This window comes from Nomia melanderi, chromosome 11, assembly GCF_051020985.1.
Source record: "Nomia melanderi isolate GNS246 chromosome 11, iyNomMela1, whole genome shotgun sequence".
Taxonomy (NCBI): Eukaryota; Metazoa; Arthropoda; class Insecta; order Hymenoptera; family Halictidae; genus Nomia; species Nomia melanderi.
This window is the reverse complement of record NC_135009.1, coordinates 16,313,305-16,327,630: the sequence shown is the minus strand read 5'-3', so window position 1 is coordinate 16,327,630 and position 14,326 is coordinate 16,313,305. Positions and strand designations below refer to the sequence as shown.

The 14,326-nt window shown below is 43.7% G+C and overlaps 2 protein-coding genes across 6 annotated transcripts; one reads left to right on the top strand and one right to left on the bottom strand.

The window, feature by feature from the left end:
- Window positions 1-35: 35 nt before the first annotated feature.
- Window positions 36-6,748, bottom strand: IntS4 (integrator complex subunit 4). Its single transcript, XM_031993619.2, has 8 exons — window positions 6,620-6,748; window positions 3,121-3,251; window positions 2,632-3,050; window positions 2,250-2,576; window positions 1,919-2,183; window positions 1,389-1,851; window positions 836-1,319; window positions 36-759 (listed from the first exon to the last, which is right to left on the bottom strand). Exons 2-8 carry the CDS (start codon window positions 3,169-3,171, stop codon window positions 36-38), a joined length of 2,733 nt encoding a protein of 910 aa, XP_031849479.1. The 5' UTR covers window positions 3,172-3,251; window positions 6,620-6,748.
- Window positions 3,130-11,256, top strand: Pdzd8 (PDZ domain containing 8). Of its 5 annotated transcripts, none has more exons than XM_076372028.1 (10): window positions 3,130-3,678; window positions 4,494-4,796; window positions 4,858-5,050; window positions 5,142-5,404; window positions 5,483-6,560; window positions 6,636-6,898; window positions 7,016-7,216; window positions 8,066-8,215; window positions 8,890-9,072; window positions 9,909-11,256. In XM_076372028.1, exons 2-10 carry the CDS (start codon window positions 4,629-4,631, stop codon window positions 10,110-10,112), a joined length of 2,703 nt encoding a protein of 900 aa, XP_076228143.1. In that variant the 5' UTR covers window positions 3,130-3,678; window positions 4,494-4,628; the 3' UTR covers window positions 10,113-11,256. The 5 variants fall into 5 exon arrangements, with proteins under 5 accessions (XP_076228143.1, XP_076228141.1, XP_076228140.1 ...); XM_076372026.1 differs by having other exon boundaries at window positions 4,343-4,796; XM_076372025.1 differs by having other exon boundaries at window positions 4,340-4,796.
- The last annotated feature ends 3,070 nt before the right edge of the window (window positions 11,257-14,326 follow it).

Genomic DNA, 14,326 nt, shown 5'->3' with positions numbered 1-14,326 from the left:
ATTGTATAAAACGTATCATTGTATAAAAAATATCGTTAGATTCCCCTCTTCACGGGTTTTGGTGCTATCGATACTTTAGTCGGTTTACAAAGGTCAATTACGCACGGATCATCGAGAGCCGCCGATGGTACGAGAAGGGCAAGGGATATTTCTACGTTGCAGGCTTCCATCCAGACTTGATGGGACAACAGAACCGTGGTCTTCAATCTGTAATCGCTTTGTTCTGTGTTCTGTAATCTGAGATCAGATTGTCGTGGCAGTAGTAACTGCACTTGTTGATCAGGATGCCTTAACTTAACGCGCAGTATGCTAGGATCCCTCAAATTTAATATTTTTGCAGTTAACGGAATGCCCAACAGAAGACCTCCGGTGAATTTCAACGCGGAATCCGCGTCTCCTCTAGGTTCCTCTATAATTGCTCTGCAGAATCGCGTAGATACCGATGGCCTTGGTAACCGTTCTTCCCCTTGCGATGGAGGCGTTAAAAGCAATGGCAGTAACAAACGCGTTAAAGATCCTGGTTTTACGTCGGCTAAGGTTGGGATTTGAAGAACTAGAGCCCTAGAGAACGACGGTAACTTAGACGTATCTTGAGGTAGAGTATCAGCCTCAGAAAGAAAGTATCTCGTCAATGGAAGAGCACTTCTTCCGGTTACGCTTCTTGTGACTCGAATTAGTTCAACTGCCAAAGCTTTTAACCACACATCAACAGCTAACATCATGTCAGTCTCTCCTAATCCGCTGAACAGTCGTTGCAACCTGAAAATTTAATTTGAAACAATCCATCGCAATAAGCAAATAATACTGTAAACGAGACTGTAGAATATAAATTTACTTTTGAGTGTTCTGAAGAAGAACCGAGACATTGGTCGTTGTATTCGGAAATGGACTGGTTGATACTGAATTCGCTGACGTTATCGAGAATTCCTTCAAAACGGATTTCAAAAGCAATAAGCATCGTATGTAGAGGGCGGTGAACCGTGCCGCACCCTCCATGCGATAGTCCATTTCTGCCAAACGGTCTAAATCGATGGCAGCAGCTTCTAAGAGCTGAGTATGAACTCTACCGCCAGGCCTTGCATTCTCGACGCCTGTCACCACCTTTTCTAGAAACTCTTTTCCACGCTCGGTCTCCTCGTCGACTTTGTCTTCTTTCTCAACGCCGGGCCCACTTGTTATGGCTGGTCGTAGTCGAGGAACTAAATGCGGCATTGTGTCCCGCAAGTAGTGATAATGTTTAGATGTATGCTCTGTGAAAAGAGCATGCATGCTTGGGCAATGCAACGCTGCATTGAATATCATTACCAGCACACTTGCATCTATTGTCTGAAGTTAAGAATACTGAAGATGGAGATTGTGTGTAGTATGAGCGAATGGTAAAAGGATACAGGACGGTTCATCTACGTCTGGTTCTGGTGTATCGAAAAACGGATGTCGACCGAGAAGTTGAGGTACCAAAGGCAACGTCAAGTATGGATGCGAGGCCCCTAGGGCTGCCAAACAACTTCTAATGCTCTCCCTATCTTGTGGGTAACGACTCAAATTTTCCAGTAGACGATTTACACACATGTACAAGCAATTTCTTGTAGCAAGCCGACTGGCAGCTAGCGTGGCGTGCAGACCTTCTCGTACTTCGCCTGAAAAGTCTTCTAGCGCGCCTAATATTGTTTCCAATTGGTCCTCGCGAAGCGTCACGCTCGCTGACATTCTCCTTAATGACTCGATAGCTCTCAATCTTATGTCTTGAATTTCATCGTTAAACATATCCACCATAAATTCTAAAGCAACCCTAGCTATGTTTGGTTGTTGCAAAGACAAAGTACAAAGTGCTTCAACTGCCGCTGTTCGTACCTGAATATAATTCATCGTATGGGTAAAATATATAACTTACAGTAGATACGTGTAAGTACAATCCTACCTCCAGAAACTCATCTTCTAAACCGTGAATAAAAGCACCGCAAGATCCACTTTTTTCTTCGACTTCTGGCCTATCTGCTTCTACGATCTTTTGCTTTTTATCTAATGCCTGTTCTATGTATCGTTGTGATACACCTGTCATTGAGCCTAGAAGCGTCATTGCTGAGGTTCTGACTCTTGGGGACAGATCACCCATAAAACTACAAATCTGAGAAAATGCACAGTCTACCATACGTGTATCTTCCCCATCTGAACCCATAATCATACTAAAAAATAATTCAATTAGTATATATCTAATGTAATTTAGTACTTGAATTACATGTGAATATTACTTCTCAGGATATTCTCTTCCTAAAAGCCATATTAATTTTAAGACAGCACGCCGGACAATTTCATAATCATCCCTAAGTGCAGCACATGCTTCCCCAAAGAAACTTGCAGGTAATCTACATCCTCTATGAGAATGAAGCTCTGCCATTGTTTCGAATGCCTGAGCACGAACTCTGGGATCTTGAGAACGTGCATAATTGCCAACAAATATTAATGTATCATCTGCAGTATTTGCAGTCAAGTATCTACCAATGATAGAAAGACAACGTGTTTGAACACCATGCCAGGTATCTGGTAAATGTTCACGAGCGATTTTTAGTACAAGGGTCCTGAAAAAACATCAATTTCTATCACGAGTCAAGAGTGAATTTACATGTAAAATACCTATGATAATCTCCTAATTTCAACAATGTTGCTAAGCCTTGGCTTTTTACTCTATGCGATTCTTCATTTTTTAAAAGTTCTGCAGTTTCACTGACAATTCTTGTCTTTTCTGTGGAATCATGTGTTATTTCTCCTAACTCTGCAAATATCCAAAGTATTTTGGCGCGAACTGCTGCTTCTGTTTCAATGGCAAATCTCTCTGATAATTTTTTTACAACTGAAGGAACATCCTCTGGCGAGATATAAACTATAGTATCGGATATACGGACTAGAAGTTGTAAAGCATCATTGCCACATTTACATTTCTCAAGGCACTCTATATAAGCTAAGGCAGAACTGCCTTCTGTCCCATTTTTACTTCCTGATGCAGCTGCTAGACGTAATGTTTTTAACCTTTTTAAAGGCGGCTCATTTACAACCTATGTATGAATATAATCATATGAATAGATTAAGCTAAAAATTTTAGAATTATAAAACAATCTAATTTACCTGATTCTGTGTAAATTCAGCTAAAACTCGTTTTTTCATTAAAGCTGCCATATCAATAAAATGTATTACACTTGTTCACAACAAGAGATTCAGGTTATGTTCTCTAATATTATGAAGATCTAGATTGTACCCTTTAAATATTTGTATATGTAGAACATAAAGATTAATATCCGCTCTTTTTCTAAAATGTCTCGGAATATATACATATACATAAATAATACTTATATTCTTAACATTTAAATATTATCTACACTTTAAATTGCTTGGGAAACACAAATTTGAAAGTATAAATTGTAAGGTTATGATACATCAGCTGATCGTATATTTTAACTCGCAAATATTCACTGAAAATATTCTTGAACTTTTCGTTATCGATTTAAACGATACTATTTTACATTCTACAAAATTAATCTTTTTATTATTAATAGAATATTTTTTACTTTAGAATAAAACCTATCACCTTTTTTAATTCGATTACGATATCATTAAATACTTAACGATTCCCATAATTATAGCATTCATGTTTTAGAAGCGAAGGTTAACATTATTTCTGTTAATGTATGTGTATAACTCTATTCTTACAATGACCTCCTACAAGTGTATTTAAAGATTATTAATCTTATCAACAATTCTAATATTTGAGATAACGTAAAACTTCAAAAAAAAAACATATTTATCATAAATATTCTTCGGATGTAAATAATGCATGAGGTTGACAATCAGACAATCTGTCAATTTGACAAGCTTGTCTGGCACTAACATGGCTGCCGAGATCAATAGAAAACTGTCATAATACGTTTGGTTCGTAGCTGGTTGGCGTTATTAGATTCTTCAAAATGTTTTGCATTAACATTTTTTTGTGAATATGTACACTCTTTGAACCGTAATAAACTTATTTGTATTTTTATGACAATGCCGTAATTTCGATCGTCGTAATGATAGGTGAAAGTGTTCTGAATAACTGTTGACCCGTGAGTAGAGAGGGTGATTCACAACAATGTAATGCAGCGTTATAAAGACAACACGTTTTTTAATGATCGAGGCGAATCGTAAATACTACATAAGTTCCTAATATTCCGGGCGAATGTCAATAATATATCTGTCTTGAACATTAATAAAAAAATAAACTTCCAAATACACTTTATACATTTACATTACTTCTTGTTACACAAGAGAGTGCCTATTTTTACAATTTCTCTTGATATTTCTCGATTTTTAGTAGTGAATGAATCAATATTAAACAAGGAAGCTATCAATTTTCTATTGTGTGGGATTTTAATATGGACTTTTTTGAATTTATTTGCGTGTCTGTGATTACATTTGTATGTGGTATAATATGTACACTTGCACTGGAATTTTACTTGTTCAAAAAGTATTTGGAAGAAGCGCCTCTAGCAAGTCCACCAGAAAGACCAATAAAACATGGAAAGGCTCAATTACCTAACGAATTGCTTGAAAAGATTCAAGATGAAAAGACTACTTCTAGTACAAGTATATCCCGCCAAGCTATGTGCCAAGGCAATGAGAATTTGGCAATAAACTTAACGCTACAATTTTTGTTCAATGAATTACGAAATGCTGAACGGGTTCGTCTATGGTTATATAGAAAATTAAATAATGAGTTCAAGGAACTCTTAACTCAGTCCACAACTGGCAAATTGTTGGACAGTGTAAAGGTAAATGGAAAATTCTAGAACTATTACTATCAGAGAAATAATAATTATTTTACTTTTTCAGTTGAGAGACTTAAATCTGGGTACACAGTTTCCCACGATAAAAGGTTTAGAAGTTGCTGATTCAAAAATAGATGCTGATACAGGCTTACTAGAGTCATTGGATTTATCTTTAGACTTGCATTACGATGGAAATTTTCAACTATCAATAGATGTTAAAATGTTGTTGGGTAAAACTGCTTATATGGCTTTACAAGGTGCATAAACACATGTTTGTTTTAATGCAACTGAAATTAAATTATCTTATGAAATGGAAAGCACAACTAATTATATTAATACTGATTTCAGTGAAAAGAGTCAGCGGTAGAGCCAGACTGCAGTTTACACGTGTTCCATACACACATTGGTCCCTGAGCTTTTATTCGGATCCTATACTCGAGTTAGAAGTGCAATCTCAATTTCAAGGTCGTCAATTACAACCGCAGATTATCTCTTTGATCACTGGGCAGATTCGAAGAGCCGTGCGTAGGAAGCATACACTACCTCGCTACAAACTGCGTTATAAGCCATTCTTCCGCAGACTGAACGACGAAGCAGTAGATTTGTCTGAAGTAAGATGTATGCTTCGTTACTTAAGATCAGATAGAATGTAAAACAAGATATAACAACTTCCTAAAATGTCTCTTCAGGTTGCCAATATCCAATTGATACCAGGTTTTTTGCAAGTATCATTATTCGAAGTGAGCAGATTGAATCTTGGACCTAATATGCTTAACGCAGAGGATAAGTCACAGATTGAGGTATACTGTACGATAAGTGTGGATTCAACACCTTGGGTGTTTATTACTCAATACACTGGAGTTCCTTACATGGTGTTGGATTTGATAATTAGCAAAGTCGGTTCTCAGCAGCTCGGCGTAGTATTTAAGCAAGAACTCGTGCCAGAGATAGGGCATATTTGCGTGCTAGTCGAAACAATAGTAAATGGAAGTCCCGCCGCAATAGCCGAGATGAGGAAAGGCGATATTTTAGTAGCGGTAGATGGGAAGAAGGTCTCCAGCATGAACCAAGTAGCCAAACTGGTAAAAAACGCTGTACAAAGGCGATTCATTATAAGGGTCGAGAGGAAGTATTCCAAAGCAGACTTGGACAAGCAGATCAGCATGAAACTAGACAGCGAGAAACTGTCCTCAGAAAAGGGAACCGATAGAAAATCATTGAAAGCGGAGTTTATAATGAATAAAGGAGACACGCCGAGTACGGAGGACAGCGGTAAAATCAAGTTCGAGAGTCAAATCAAATTTTCAGATCTGAAAGACTCTGAGAACGAGATCTCTGAGAAACTGGAGACAGGTAGCAAACTTTTTAGAAGAAGAAAAAGTAGCGCGCATGCAGATGAGCCTGCCCAGACACCTGATTCCACACCTTCTAGAAAAATCTCAACGACTTCAAATCAATCTTTAGTATCGAATAGCTCTCAATTCTGTTTTGATGATAGTTACATAACAAACGTAACAGACTTATACTACACTACAAAGGAAAAAGAGTACGCCTCGTCGATCACTTTCGAGGAGACTAGAAACTTTCAGATTGATTCGGAATTACAGTATTTAAACATAGGTGTATGGGGTCGCGTAAGGGGAGGAGAATTTCCTGCGAAGTTGCTAGGATACATAAATGTCCCTATGAAATTAATTCTAGCGCAATGTTATACGTCCTCGACTGGTCATTATCTTAAATGCCACGCGTTACTCCCACCCGACAGTGGTACGTGTCATTAATGGATTATGGGTTAATAACTTTGCAGATTTTATAATAATTTTCACCTTGTCTTCTTCGAAGCTTCTCTAACGACAGTCGACACGAAACTGCAAGGGTACTCGGGATTCGATCCTACTCTTTGTTACGGTGACATTTTATTGTCGTACGTGTGGGAGTCCAGTCATCCAAATCGTCACGCGGTTAGTGATTCGGGGAAGAAGGAAAGCGCTGAGACTGCCAAAACGCAACCGGCGTTGAACGAGGAGATTATCGATAAGAAGATGCACGACTTTATCAGAACGCACTTTCACAGGGCAACGCACTGTGACTTTTGTACAAAAAAGGTTTGGACATTTAAATAGATGATTGAAGATTCTAAGTAAAATCGAAAAATGGAGAAACAATTTGTTACTCTAATTTTGAATAATATGACTGATACGAACATGATTCTTGTCGAACAGATTTGGCTGAAGGACGCAATACAGTGCAGAGATTGTGGTATGGTGTGCCACAAGAAGTGCGAGGTACGCTGTCAGGCGTCAGGAACTTGTGGAGCAGAAAGTTTAGCGATGGCATTAGAAACTGACGAAATAGAGCCTAATACTCTAATTGGGGAATCAGGTCCAGAGATATCTCTAACCAGTTGCGAAGATACTGTACAGGTACTCAAGACGTTGTAAAAGTTTTTCTTAAACTCACACACACACACACACACACAAACAAATGGTATTGCCAACTGGCTGAAACGTGTCGATACACACGGGAAGAATAACCAGCGACACGGTTGGCGACTCCATTCATATCCATTGTCCAGAAAACAAGATACGATTATACGCGAACCTAGTCTCGAATCTTTGAACGAAACTAATTGAAATTTACCTAGCGTGTAATCGATGTATCATTTATATTTTTATCGAGAAATTGTACATTAATTTTTAACCAAAGGTATTTTAAAAGAAAAGAGACGCCATCAAATTACAATCATCATCTTGCATATCTACTCTTTTCTTGTACAGCATATAAAACAATATATGCTGTTAACCGAGGAATTGCAGTTTCGGGCAATTAATGTATACTTTTAAAATAACATATACATAGATATATATATATATATACACATACACACACACCTGCGCATAGAGTATTTTCTTGGTACTTTGTACATAGAGACTGTTAAGTGTGTTTCACTTTGTTTGTTGCCAATAAAAAAACTGAATCATCTGTATTTAGGGCGGTGAAGGTTTTTTGTAGGATTGCACCTTTAACCACATTGTTTAGAACATTCGATACCTGTGAGCATTGCAAGTGAACAGACCATTTCGCTTTGATATCGTACAGACAAGACGGTATATTTAGTTATATATCTCACCTAGCACACAAAACCGAGATGAATCGAATACAGAACACGATTCCATTTCTTTCATCGCTAAGTAGCAGCTATGCCGGATAGCTGGCAGTTAGGCAGGAGGAGATTAATTAATCACATTCCAATCCGTTGATCGATTAATCAGGGTGCGACTATGATGGCCATGAAGGCTAGTATAGCTAACACTCTGTTGGGCCTGAAGAAGGCTGGAAGTACCAGTTGCTTGGCACCACCGGCTTCCGGTACTGGTCTGGCATCTAGAAGTCTTCCCCCAAGTCCCTGTGCGTCCCGCAAGGTAGATCTTAATACCACAGATTTGTTCGTTTGGAACGGAGAAGGATCATATCGACTTTCTAGAATCCTTCCCACCTTGGTTTGCCCTTGTCACCGGTGAACCGTCATTTTATCAGAATCGTTCTGGACAATTGATGACACAGTTTTTGCCCCTTCTCTGTTCCATTCTCCTCTTCGCCCTAATTTTCGTACACCAGCGACTCTAACAACACTAATCACGCTTCTGGATTGATCAGGTGTTAAGCTTAAACTGTCTCATCCGCTTCGCGTAAGTTAGGGCTTCCTCTCTCTCTCTCTCTCTCTCTCTATCTTTCCGACACGCTGGCTTCTTTTCGTAACTCTCGCAAAACGGGATCGCATCTTTTCGTTGGTCATGCCACTGATCGTTATTTGGGGTACGCACAATCAAGGCCGCCGTCGTCACCGTGCTTCTTGCATAACGCATCGTATTAATACCTCTATAGCCGTTACGATCATTCATACACCGATAGCTGCGAATGCTTTGATTGCCAGTCACATTTTGCTCTCTTCTCTCTCTCTTCTTTCTCTCTCTCTCTTTGTCTGTCTCTCTATCTCGCTGTTTGCAAGTCGAGCCAGGCGCATCCATTCTCTAGGATCGAGATTAAATTGAACACTCATCGACGACGAATCTGATTGAATTGTTGGAACCTTTAGAATTCATTGGTCGGAGGCTTGGGCATAAGTCCAGAACTGTTGGAGGGCGCCGAGCCCAGCGTGGCCGCGCCTTTGGTTGCCGGGGACCTGGACGATGGTCTTATGTCCAGGGCTAAAGACACCGGCAAGTTTTTGTATAAACATTTGGAGCCACGGGAACGCGTCGAGAAGATTAACACCATGGTGAGGACTTTTACGACAGAATACTCGTTAACGCCTTGCTATCATTCTTACAGGGAACTCTGATGATTATGTCACTCTAGGAAGACTGAATAGAGATACTTCGGAGGTCATTGAATGTATCAGTGTCCAGAATCAGGAACAAGGATGTCGTTTAGAGAAAAGTCTTTCCAGAGTGCAAGCCTATCAACCCCTTGCCCTATTTATTTTAATCCTTTGCACTCCAAAGGTCTCAGTCACCACTCGATTGCATCGAAATTGTAAAATTCCGTATTTAACATCAAGTCTTGAGTAATCTGTCGATACGTGATATGGGGAAATGAAACACCATTGTTCCCCTTATTTTGTGAATAGATTCCTCGTTAAGTTAGTTGAAATGTCATCTGTATCTCATGGAAATGAATTGAATATTTCTGGTGACAAATCTTTGGAGTGCAAAGGGTTAACTAAGGTCTACGTTTCCAAAAGTTCACGACTGATAATGGAAAAGTAATTGATTTATATTTGAGAAGAGTGAATAACACTGAAATTTCTCAGATTTAATTGAACATTTCAACGCATTTGCATCATAAGCGCTTACATCACAAAGAAAGGAAAGATAATTTTATAAATGCAATAATTGCCTTGTGGCTATATAGGTTTTCAATTGTTTATACGTTTTGAATAATTTTTATTTTGATGCAATTGAAACATGGTGAGGACCAATATTGAACCTATGATGCAAATGGGTTAACAGAAGAGTCTTGTAGGTCAAGGGGTTAACGGACATTCGAATACAAATAATAGTCATTACAGCGAATCAACGAGCTCAACTAACCGATCCTCCTCCACCTGTGCAGATGGGCAAGCTGAAAACCGCGCTCGACGCGGAAACTACCTCAAGATTAGAGTTGTCGCAGACCGGGGACCTGGACAGTATTAAATTGATCGCGCAGAGCGATTTACGGGTGCAGACACTGAGCGTGCTGCTCCTGCACTACTGCGCCGGTATGCAACACGCGCAGGAAGCACTAGACCGGTCCCAGGCCAGCAAGGACTCTTAACGGACCTAAGCTCAGCGAGCGGAAACCGGGAAACCGACATTCCACTGCGCCCGGTCCAAATCGGCGGTCGGTCTCGATGATAATTAGATTTCGCCGTGCACGGAAACGCTTAAAAATATTCCTTCGAATGGTTCGATTTGTCCAAACGTTCTTATTCTGCGTTACGCAGCGATACTCGCTTGCAGTAGTCTGTCGTTCTATGTTACCTCGATGGAAATCGGAAGTCGCCGATGACTCGCCTGCCGCGATCTTTTCTATTAGTTCGAACGAAGACGCTTCGAGCGACAGTTTCACCGTGACAGCGAGAGCAAGACTTGTATTCGTTAAGTTTCACTCCCAATCGGTTCCTACTTTCATTGTCCGCTCCGACGACGGGTAACACGCAACGAGAGAATACTGTGATAGGCCTCGAATTAATAATACTCGCGAATCGTCCGACCGTGATATGATCGTTCGATAGCTTAAACCGGAGAACACCAAATACTAAAGACTTATTTACGTGTTTACGGGTGACGCGTGTATTCCGCGGACGACGGAGGGTAAAACGCGCGCGGTTCGTCTTAGATTATCCCCTCGGCCCGGTGTAGGTGACTAACTTGCGGTACATAGGAGTAATTATAGGGTAACGGAATAGTGTCTTGAGTTGAACGCGCGAAGGTAACGGGCAATTAGATACTTAATTAAGTAGCGTTCGGTAGCTTCGTCGAGCAAAGGGATTTACTCTTTTTCATATCAATAGCAACGTAATGTCGAGTTTAAGTCGCGCGGACGAGCGCGAGCCTGTTTCCCCTCTCTTTCTCCGCTAGATTTTTCCTCCATAGGGAATCGCGTTCACGGCGATCCTGTAAACAAACCTGCAACGAAACCGCGTTCAGAAATTCAACGATTCGCCGGCGTTTGCGTACATTACACAGAATTTATCAAATGTAAAACACACACGCGTACACACACACGTACAGGTACACGGTACACGGTACACGCAATACGATAGAATTCCATCCATAGGTAAACTCGAAGGTTGAGCAAGCCTCGAATGTACATATACATATTTCCTGGCTTTGCAAGGTATTGCGACTCATTGTTGAAAAGGACAAAAACGTGTAAAGTCAATATATAAAAGTGAATATAGATTATCGAAGCGTAACGTGTGTGACCCGTTTCTTGTCTCCACCGCCCGAACGGCCCGAAGGGATTGTTATTCCGATTTGTCTCGTCAGGGGAACGCGCGCGCGCGGGGAAACGTTTAATCGGCGCGATGAGAAATAGACGCGCGCGTGGATCGAGGTCGGTCGGACGGCGTTCTATAACTACCGGCGACGTTTCCGTTCCCAGCGAGCGTCCCGTCTTCCCGGTAAACATGAAAATACTCGAAAAACGGAGACGCAGTTGCCGGGCCGGCCGCACAAAGAATCTACGTCAAAGCCGAGCGATTTTATAGGGCCAACGCTCGCGTCGTCCCGTTCGCGGGCGTTCTCTCGGCCTGTTCGCGCAGCGCGAGATCACCGCGGGGCTAATTCACGATTGTTTACGAGCACCGTCGAATCCGACGCGTTCCGCCCGGACGGGGGGTGGGAATCGGACGCGTAAAAGCGGAAAATCGCGAAAAAGCTTTCGACGAAATCTCTTCGCGCCGCGGCGTTCCGGCGAATCGAATGTATTCCGCGCGATTATTCGTGGAACCGCGTTTGTTTCTCCCGGTGACGTTCGCCCGTGTGCCAGAGTTGGCGAGCGAGCGGATGCAGATCTCGCGTCTGAATGGCAGAATTGCGCGTCGTTTTCGGAAACGCAAAGTCATCGACGCGACGCCGCGGTGCCAATGATCTAGCGTCTACCCTCGGGAGACGCGCCGTGCGTTGGCACAGGACCCGTCCTCTCGATCGTCGTCGCGGCTGTCCGTCGTCTCTCGATAGAGCTCGGCAGACCCGCTGGCGACTGGAAAACCGAGAACGTGGATACACGTGGACAGACGTAGAAAACGAACGGCCAGCCAGGAACAGAGAGAGAGAGAGAGAGGGATGCACACGTGTGCCCGCGAGCCGCGTGCATCGATCTCGATGCGTCGTGGCTTTTATCTTGCACGCGACGCTCCGCGACTCTCCGCGCCGCGCGGCGCTCCTCCAGAGTCAATACGAGCAAGACGAGGGAGAAGTCATGGGGGATTTTGGCCCGCGAATCTATTCTCGTCCGCGAAATGCACGCGCAGTATCCTCTGGCCGCGTGCCAAGCATACTGACGAATCGTATAAACATTTTATCCCTGTTGGGCGTTGGGTTGCACGATGAATGGAGAGCAAAGTCCTCCGTTCCCGAGAAGAAAAGACGCGCCGATCGACGCCGATCCCGGGAAACGTTCTCGTTTCTCCTCTCCGACTCGACTCCGTCGTCGAGACTCGCCGGGGATCGACGGGTTCCCGATTTCCAGGAACGGTCCGGTGCCTGGAGAACGGAAACGGCGGACGGACCTCGCGACCGTTCGAACGGCGGCGGATCCCGGCGCGGATTTTTCGCCCGGCACTCTCGTCGCCATCGCGGGCGAATGCGCAGATTCGAGGAGAAAGCCGTAGAAACGTTGTTTAATGTGGCGAAACGTGCACGCTTCTTGATCTCGCGACGCGCGCCAAAACTACGAGCGGCGCACTCGGTGCTCCCTTTTGTCTGGCAGAAGCGGGACGAAGAGAGAGAGAGAGAGGAGCTGGAGCGATTTCGCCAACGCTTCGGACGCGCTTGTTCCGTTGTTTATTGTCGCGACGAAACGACCGTGCACGTGTTCCGCGCGGTCCACGCTTTAAAAAGAGTCGCTTCGTTAATTACATTCTTCGACCGGCGACGTTGCGGGTGTCCCGATGAATAGGGTTGACGCGCCGAGCCCGGAGCGAATTGAAATTGAAGAAATCTAAGAAACTTATTTAAACTTAATTCTCTAGTTCTACCTTTCTCGATTTCTTTAGCACCGTTTCGTTTGCTCTTCCCCGAGTTCCGTCGCATTCTTATCCGAGGTAATTCGAATTCGAGAGTACAACGCGTTTCGTACATCGATACTTGAACTGCACAGACGCATCGAGGGTGAACGGGACACCCGGTACACAGGCGTTGCCTCTGAAAACAAACGATGAGAAGAGTCTCTCGGGAGAACGCTCGCTGGAAAACTCCGCGCGGCCGAACGAGAGCGAGCGTCGCGATGGCGCAGTAGGCATCGTGCCGAACGGCGACGGCGTCCCTCCGTTCCCTGCGTTCGCGACCTTGCGCTTCCGACGACGCTTTTAGCGGACAAATACCATCGGTTTTGGCGAAAACGCGCGCCGACGACAGCTTTCGCTTTCGATCGCGGCGAACCGGAAGCGCGTCGAACTCGAACGGCGAGGATTTTCGCGGGGCCGGGTCCGTTCAATCTCGCTCGCTCGCTCGCTTCCTCGTGTCTAGCACGCGCGAGGTGTGCCGTTAATTGCGCGTTTATGTAACAGCGCCGGGCACGGTGAAATATAAAATAAAATATCCGAGCAGCGACACAATCGGGGGAGAATCGTTTCATAGAGCGTTGTATAATTTCCCGGCGCTGTTCCGCCGGCGAGCGCTTCCTCTTCGGCTCTCGCATTGCGCAATGGAAGCCGCGGACAGCACACGGGAAACATCGGATCCACCGTCAAAATTGCTCTTTAACGTCTCATGCATTAAAGATGAAAGAAACTCGCCATTAATTAAAAAGTACGCGGTTCAGAGTTGATTCCGTAACCGAGCGCAGCAGGAAGCGCGTCGGCTTTCGCGCGGCGCTCTCCGGATCCCGGGGGAGACGGCGAAGGATCGACGTTCCCCGGTCTCCGATGGAGAAACGGAAGACGGGGACGCGAATTCGACGGCGCAACCGTGAAAAGAGTCCACTTTCCAATCGGCTATCGAAAATAGACGGCGCGCGTGGAAACGTTTCATTCTAATCGGATAAACGGATCGTTGAGCAGAGTCCGGCGCAGCGGCGTTCGCCTAGAACGCACGCTGCGGCGTGAGTCATCGGGAGTTTTTGCATCCACGCGTGCGAGTCTCTTCCTGTTTCCATCGAAAACCCGGCTGTTCGCGTGTCTTTCAGAGAAGTCGTCCGCAGGGACCTTCGATCGCTCGTATAGCCGACTATTTCTGTGCGTAGAAAACCTCAATGCCGCGCGACCGCGTAGACCTCGGCCGCTGAACAAATGGCGCACGCGGAAAAGTTCGATTCCCGAAAAG